This window comes from Astatotilapia calliptera, chromosome 9 (genome assembly GCF_964374335.1).
Source record: "Astatotilapia calliptera chromosome 9, fAstCal68.1, whole genome shotgun sequence".
Taxonomy (NCBI): domain Eukaryota; kingdom Metazoa; phylum Chordata; class Actinopteri; order Cichliformes; family Cichlidae; genus Astatotilapia; species Astatotilapia calliptera.
In genome coordinates this window covers 6,198,360-6,206,869 of record NC_137430.1, presented here as the reverse complement: position 1 = coordinate 6,206,869, position 8,510 = coordinate 6,198,360, and the positions used below count along the sequence as shown (strand labels likewise).

The 8,510-nt window shown below is 36.9% G+C and overlaps 1 protein-coding gene across 1 annotated transcript; it reads right to left on the bottom strand.

Annotated features, from left to right (window-relative positions):
- Positions 1-420: 420 nt before the first annotated feature.
- Positions 421-8,352, bottom strand: dtx3la (deltex E3 ubiquitin ligase 3L a). The gene is made up of 5 exons (XM_026179990.2): positions 8,199-8,352; positions 7,176-7,258; positions 6,927-7,078; positions 1,474-1,685; positions 421-865 (listed from the first exon to the last, which is right to left on the bottom strand). Exons 2-5 carry the CDS (start codon positions 7,255-7,257, stop codon positions 799-801), a joined length of 513 nt encoding a protein of 170 aa, XP_026035775.1. The 5' UTR covers position 7,258; positions 8,199-8,352; the 3' UTR covers positions 421-798.
- Between the last annotated feature and the right edge of the window lie 158 nt (positions 8,353-8,510).

Below are 8,510 nucleotides of genomic sequence, written 5' to 3'. Positions count from 1 at the left end.
GGGAAGTACCGCCGTGTAATCCATTTATTTCAACAAAGTAACTGTATTCTAAATACCACCTTTATAAACGGTAACTGTAACGGAATACAGTTACTCATATTTTGTATTTTAAATACGTAACGGCGGTACATGTATTCCGTTACTTGCACTGGAGAGGGAGAGATACAGTGTATGTGTGTGTGTGTGTGTGTGTGTGTGTGTGTGTGTGTGTGTGTGTGTGTGTGTGTGTGTGTGTTTGTGCGTATATGTGTGTGTGTGTGCCTCAGGTCTCTCCAATAACCAGCACAATCTTTGAAGAAAGACTTAAACAAGTTTCAAGACTCTCCAAAATCTGTGCAGGTCTTTGAGGAGAGTCTGGACATTTGTTGCTGGCTACAAATTCAAATGGAAGCATACTGCTTTAAGAGCAATGACAGCCTCTTGAATATCAACATCTGTGCTATTTTTAATTGACAACAACACAATACATAACTTACAAGTATGCATAAGAAATAAAATATATAAAATAATTAATCTATTATTTTTTTCCATTCTACTTAAATCTTTACACTAATAGCCAGGGGGCATAAGCAGGGCTTAAATTTACATATAGTTCTGCGTATAACTTATCTATTACATGTAAATTGGTGGTTGCGTAGTGGGCAAATATTACTGGCATGCAGACAGGACTAAACCACCAAACTATTCAGTACACAATCTGCTTTTCATCCTAAACTGCAACCACCTTTTCTTCTTAATTCTGCTACAGGAAAAAGAAAAAATGTAGCTTTATCCATCTATTAACCAGTATGTCTTATGTTATTTAATGCCATTATTGTTCAGTAGCTTTTTCATAGTCTTCAGGTAGTCAGCATCTGGGCCATCACTGAAAGAATACAGATTAGAAATTAAAAAATTAAATTAAAAAATAATTGTCATCACACACACACACACACACACACACTCCCATGTAGATGTAAAGACAGAAAATTGGGACTAAATAATATATTTAAAGCTACCTATTAAATCAGTAACTTTAACAGTAGTGTTCTTTCAGTGATCTAATTTTATGAGTTCAGTTCAATTCAGTTTTATTTATACAGCACCAAATTACAACAACAGTCGCCTCAAGGTGCTTTATATTGTAAGGTACAATAATACATACAGAGAAAAACCCGACAATCATATGACCCCCTATGAGCAAGCACTTTGGCGACAGTGGGAAGAATAAAACTCCCTTTTAACAGGATGAAACCTCCAGCAGAACCAGGCTGAGGAAGGAGTGGTCATCTGCCATCTGTCTAGACATTTCAGTTTCTAACACACAATTGTAAATGTGTTTGTGTTTGTTTGTTTGCTTGCTTGCTCATTTTACTTCAAGTCAAGTCAGTTTATTTCTAAGCACATTTAAAATCAAGGCTTAACCAAAGTGCTGCACAATTAAAAGGGATAAGCATTAGGCCTTTCAAACCAAGTCTGCTATAGTATACTCACAATATGTTTCCACCTTCTGACTGTATTTTTAGTGGAATGGAACTTGTAGTGATCACGTCCTCTCCATCTCCATTTGTGGTTATTCTAAACAGAAGCTTCTGATTGAATGCCTTTTCCAGCAGAGCAAGAACCTTCTTGCCTTCAAGGTTGTCAGGCAGGTAAGCACAGAGTACTTCCCCAGCATAATGCTGGCCAGGGTGAGGGTGCATCTCCTATAGGAAGATATGTTTAGTGCATAAATAGACATTCATTAAACCATGTGCTTAAGTCTAACCACACTGTACTTAAGTCATCATATTTTAAAGAGTTAATTAAATATATAAAACTGTAATTAATAACTATTAACAAAACTATTTAGATTTTTGTTTAGTACTTTGCTTATTCTTTATTAAAAATATTTTTAGCCTAAGCAAGAGTTCTGAGGTTTTATTTAATAGCAGGCTATAAAGCCCACAGGTAAAATATGCACATTAACTAAGGCGAGATTTTAATTTAATTTAAAAATAGACTCTGACTTGATTGACTCAGAGGAATTCTGTTTCCCCATTCCAGAACACCCGATCAGGTTAAGTTCAGCAAATTGTGAGTACGTTCACCCTGAGCTAAGCGTGTGCACTCTTTCATCATCACAGAACAAATTCTGATATATGTATTGACACCATGTCTACTGTGGTGATTTATCCAACTCACATTTTTGTTAGATAAAGTCGGAATGCTAATTTTGAATGTAATTATCTAGCTGTAACCTGAGAGAGGCAAAAACGAAAAAAGGAAAAGAAAAAATGAAGAGAAAAATTGTTCATATTAAGCAGTTTACTGATGGACCTGTGATATTAGTTATCTAGACAGCAACACACTGCAGAGTGGTCAAGTGTGGGTTTTTTTTATTTTGGTTTGGTTTTCTTTTGCTTTTCTGGTGGTTGCTAAATCAGTTGTTAGCTAAATCTATTTCCTGTTACACCTCAGAAATACCAGAAAACCCCTGCCCAGTCCTCAAAAAAAAAAAAAAATATTGGGAGATACAAAATTAAGATTAACTTAATGATAGGATGAATGATAGGAAGAGTATACAGAAACTTTACCACATGATTTATCAGAGGAACGGGGTCACTAGTATATTGATAAAATGACTGTTGATAGTAGTAGAATGTGCACAGTTTATCTAAGACTCAGTCAAATGTTGCAAAATTGATCAAATTGTGCTCCTCAAAGCCCCCCAAAATACTTAAAAGCTACTCAAGAGTTTAAATATCCTTCTGGAGATTCCTTACTTGTGGTTCCTAGAGTATTTAAAACTAAAATGGGAGACCTTCCGCTTTCAGACGCCTCTTCTGTGGAACCAGTTCCCAGTTTAGATTTGGGAGACAGATGCACTCAGCTGCATTGTGGAGAGCACACTGACTACCTGCATCACTGCATGGTACGACAGCACTACTGCTATGGACCACAAACGCCTGCATAGAGTGATAACAACTGCAGAGAAGATCACCAGGACCCTGCTGCCCTCTCTGAAGAGCATCTACCCTCGCCAAGTGCAGAGGAGAGCTGCCTCCATCCTCAAAGACCCCACACACCCACAACACAAACTGTTCACACTTCTGCCCTCAGGAGAAAGGTTTAGAAGTGTGAAATCCAGAACATCTCAACTCAACAACTCCTTCTTCCCCACTGCTATCAGAGTCTTGAACAGCTGATCTATTTTAACAGTAATAATAATTTTAGCACATCAGGTCATCTCACATATCAAACCAGCAGATTAAGCTCATAGCTCTTTTGCACATAAATCTATTTAATACTCTAAATTTTTTTGTCTCCATTTATTTATTCATGCTATTTGTATTTATCTATTTATAATGGGGCAGAATGACAAAAGCGAAGCTGCCATATCACGCCATCGGCCCCTCTGACCATCACCAGTAGGCGGTAGATGAAGTGTCTTGCCCAAGGACACAACGACCAAGACAGACAGAGCTAGGGATCAAACCGGCAACCTTCCGGTTACAAGATGAGCTTCCCAACCCCCCTGAACCACGGTATATATGCACAGGAAATTCAAAAGTGTTAAATGTTTTGGTGTTAGTAGTTTTCTTGCAAAAGTAGAGTTAATTTTACTCTATGTAGAGCCACATTCTTTTAATGTAACTCTGAGGTGTAAAATGATAATAGTTAAAATCGAGTGTTAAAAATGAGCGTTTCTATGTCAAATCTGGAGGTGTTACAATGGAAACATTAACTCTTGATCTTTTAACTCTGAACTCCTACAGGGGCTATGACACCAATAGAGTAAATTCACTAGTGATGGGGTTTCCGGCTCTTTTTAGAGATCCGGCTCTTTCGGTTTGGCTCACTAAAAAGAACCGGCTCTTTCGGCTCCGAACTGGCTCTTCAGGTTGTTTTGTTGCTTTAATTAATTTATTATTAACAATAGTATAAAATTATGCACAAAAGGAATTACCAACGTAAAAAAAAGTGGTTTTATTTATATATGTTTATATATAAATATATGCGGTGGCCCCTAGAGACAAAACACGTACAAACTCCAAAACACATTTCTAGCATGAACTGAACTTCCAAAGCAGAGCTACTAGATCACTTAAATTACACAATTGAAAGCATGTGTGTATTGTTTGTGTATTTATACACAGGCACTCATATATATTCAAATAATTTAAAAAAAATTCATTTACCTGTTACTACCACACACCAAATCCGGTCGTTGGTACTTGCTGGCTTGTGTAGCCTCTAGGTAACAAAAGCTCAACACTGCGCCTAGCATCCTCTCTCTAGGGGCCACCGTAAATATACTTTTATTTATTTACTCCTCATAAAATGTAATAAATAAATCATATAATACAAAAATCTGATATTCACATTTCAACTTTTAACTATTTAAATTTTCAGCTTTTTCCTTTTACAAATTTAAAGTGAAACAACACAAAACACTGCAAACCACAACACAATTAAATATAAATTATAATATGAAAACAAAAAGAAGATGCATATTCTCTGTCATATGGTCCTATACCTTTCTAATGTGACGTTGTTGTCCCTGGCTCTCTTTCTCTCTCTCTCCCTCTGGCTCTGTTCCTGTGCTACTGAGTGTAACTACCGCCCCTCCCCCCTCTGCCCAGCATAAAGCACAAGGCTCGCGTGCAGAGTGAAGCGGAAAAAAAGTGCGAGAGAGAGGGTGAGAGAAAAAAAAAAAAAACCCACGTGGCAGCTCTCGATAAGGAGCCGGCTCGCGTCGTTCACGTCAAAGAGTCGGCTCTAAGAGCCATTTCGTTCGCGAACGACCCATCACTAAAATTCACAGACTCCGCCCCCAGCACCATAGGCTCCAATCGAAGCTGAAGTGAAGCCGTTTCAGAACATTGCTCTACATATTTGAGTTGTTTGCCAAGTCATTTTTTCAAAGACTGTTTCAATTATTATTATTAGCTTTTACTTCTGTGGCTCTTTGGAGTTGAGACAAAGCTGTGTGAAAGGCATTAGCCATGTTGCTCGGTGATAGCATAATATTCTGTTTTAGCTAGCTGAAAGGTATTGTTTGCAGGCAAATACCACAGCCTTGAAAAAAAGCTTGCATGTGAATTTTCAGTCACATTTTTGGTCAAACACACCTAAAACAATGTCTAGAATGTGAAATGTTGGTATAATGGTGCTACTTGAAGCCTGAAAATGATCTCCCATAAAAAAAAAACGAGCAGACAGCAGTAGCAGATGTCCTGACTGGGTTCTACGTTAGCATTTAAATCCCTCCAGAGTTTTGTGCACACGGTTTAGGTAAAAATGAAAAAGGTTGAGGTTTTACATTTAGTTCAGTATTACCTGTTGCCTGTGTCCTTGTCTTTTGGGAAAATACTTTACACAAGTAATGGCTCAAAAAGGATTCTTTTTTTCCTTTTTTTTTTACTGTGCTGCAATTGATTACCGGATTATTTGTGCCATTAATTAGTGTCAACTAATTTTTATTCAATCTCCACATAGGATATGTGAAGATGGAATATGGGGGAGAGCAGAAGTGCGTTGAAGGTCCACAAAGTGATGAATGAAGGACATGCATATTGTATTGAAGAAATAAGTGATGAGAATGCTGTTATTTGCATTTACCAGCTCACCTATGTCAGACCTTTTGATAAACAAAATTCTAATGAAAGTGAGAACATGTACACTGTTACATCTTTCAGAAAATGTTTTGAAATTGTGGTGCACAGTTCAGAATAAATGTTTTTCAAAAACCATTGCGTCTTTTTAGTAAATGTTTATTTCCAAAAGAAATTTCTAGAAGTTCAGAACAGGAAAATTCCTGCTTTTTAGAATTAATCAGAAGATAACTCTTACGTAGTTAAACTAAAATACTCTTTGAGAGTTAATATATAAACACTTAACACCTAGTTAGCATTAGTAAGTATTAAATTATCAACTCCAGACAGATTTGGTGTTTAACACTTAATCAGAGTTAATGTACCAACTCTCCAAAAAGAGTTAAATTAACACTCTCTGATGTGGACCCATATAGTATAGACACTTTAATAGTGTTGAAATCAAATCTGACAGTGTTAATTTGGACATGCTGGATTTGCAGTGTGCATTTAGTGAGTGTTGTTTACAAATCAAAGTATGTGCTGCTCCTTTTTTTTTCTGTTTTCGTTTTCTATTTCCATCTACCGTGACTCACTAACCTGACCAACCAGTTCACCAGTTTCTTTCTGATAAGAATGCGGTGTATATGCTCTTACTCTAGTTCAAATAAAAGAATAGTTAGTGTTTCTCTTTCTTTTTGAACAATATTTAAAAAATATCTTTTGAACCGTCAATTTAGGGTTGTGCCACATAGTCTTCTTATGTTTAATGTGCTGTACATCTGCGGTCCCCAACCCCTGGGCCTCAGACCAGTACTGGTCCGTGAGTCATTTGGTACCGGGCCGCGAGAGTTGAGGCTCATGTGTGATTTTCAGGGTTTTTATCGGTTTTCAGCGTTATTTCGTTATCATTTTTATCGTTAACTCGGTTTTCCTGGGTCTTTTCACGCATGTTATGAATAAATCTTCTTTTTTTCGGTACCGGTACTAGTTTTATTTTGTTGTGTTTATCCGCGACACCTTAAAGGCCAGTCCGTGAAAATATTGTCGGGCATAAACCGGTCCATGGCGCAAAAAAGGTTGGGGACGTTGTGTTTTTTATCATTTTAAACAATGTTATTGACCTAGTGAGAGAGTTAATCAGAAGTGTTTGACTGTTTCTTTTTTTTATTATTATTGTTATTATTATTATTATTAATAATATTAATAATATAATTGACTTTAGCATACAGACTGAAGAAGCCTGGAGTGAAATTACCAACCTTGAAAGTAGTGGATGCCTTGCTCAACCTCATTAGCTATTTCAAATATTAGGTATTAGTACATATTAGCTATACCACATATAGTTGTCAGCAGATCCACTAAGCTCACCGTCTGTTTTCCTTCCAGGAATGAGAAGTTAATCTTCAGGGTATTATCATTAGGAAATCCAGCTAGGCCTCTGTTGATAACTTCCCAGGTCATTTTACCATCTGGTTGGCACCCACTTAGTGTACTGAACTTCCCATTTGCCTGTTCAGTAGCTGGACAGACAGAAGCAGATTTTCAGTGGAATTATCTACTAGTAAATAAGAAATTGTACCAGGCATTCAGAAATAGGTGTGTGTATTTTTGAAGGACCTTGTTCAACCAGCGATGGAGGACCCTGTCCATCGAGATAACGATTACAGTAAAGCTTGTCACTGCTCTGGTTAGAACCCATACTGTAAAGACAAGGGAAACAGTATGAATTAGCACTTTATCTAGAATAAATCGCGATGTTGGTAAATGTCTTATAAGAAAAAGGTTTTACCGTTCAAAAAAAATCAAGACAATTGTAAAACTGAAACAAATGAACAATGGAGTTCCAAGAGGAAGAGAGATTTTTATACATAGTTTAAGATTTGTGTTTAAATTTACTATCATGCTTAAATTCATTTTATAGATCTTCATTACTCGTCATAACCGCAGCTAGCTGTAGATGATGGACTGTGTATTCTTGCAGATGTCCACTCACACAAGAGGATTTCTGTAGACTGATTAGCACAGTTTGATGGTGTGTCAAGGCTGTAAATCACAAAACCCTCTAAAAACATTGAGCTCACAGGACATGCTTAGAGTCCCCTGAATAAAGGTGTGAATGGTTGTGAAATGGCTGTGTACAAATGTCTAAATTTGATGGCAGAAGATACATCCTTAACACATCGTATGTCGCTGCTTATTAGGGAAAAGTATTTTATGGCCCTCAAACACAAGAACTTCCTCTCATGTACTTCGAGTCCTAAAAAAACCAAAAGATTTGATAGCTGGCTTGTAACTTCAAATAAACATTTAAATGTGTCCGATGTTATTTTTAAATAATCTTTTATACTGCCATATACACCACATTGACTAGGTATATCTGAGTAGAGCAGGTGAACCTACCGAGTGCTGAAAATAAAGTTTGTACGTTTAGCCAGTCATAATGTCTTTGGTTTTGCTGCCTAGCATTTTGCCTGTTCTGTTCTTCAATCAGCTTGTTTTAATTCAGAACAAAAAGAAAATGTTTACAACACAACACAACATACATTAGTGGGTGAGTTCAAACTGACTAATAACTTAAAATTCCAATGATTACAGTAAATGTTAATTATTGATGAGTGCTATTCATACTCTTCTCAGTACCTGCTGAAAGGCTGTTATCCACACTGCAGAAAATTTTCTTGGTTTCTCCTGTCGTAACTAAAAGATCTTGGAGCTCCAGGCATTCGTTAGCTCATGAGGATATGAAAAGTGCACCAAATCAAAGACAGAAACAAGGGAAAAATAAGGTGGGTGTGTCCAGTTAATGGGTTGTGGTTTAAGGGCTGAATGATCTGCTCAACTGGTCTAGCAAGTTTGGTAATCATGGTAGTGTGTGTGTGTGTGTGTGTGTCGGTGTGTGTGGCAGAAGCAAGCAAGAAAAACAGTTTCACAGTAGTTTTATGTATGATCATA

Coding starts and splice junctions, on each gene's coding strand:
- dtx3la (XM_026179990.2), bottom strand. CDS start 7,257: ATGGGTTCTAACCAGAGCAGTGACAAGCTTTACTGTAATCGTTATCTC. Junction 7,079..7,175: donor TCCATCGCTGGTTGAACAAG/GTCCTTCAAAAA, acceptor CTGTCTGTCCAG/CTACTGAACAGGCAAATGGG. Junction 866..1,473: donor TCAGAAGGTGGAAACATATT/GTGAGTATACTA, acceptor GTATTCTTTCAG/TGATGGCCCAGATGCTGACT.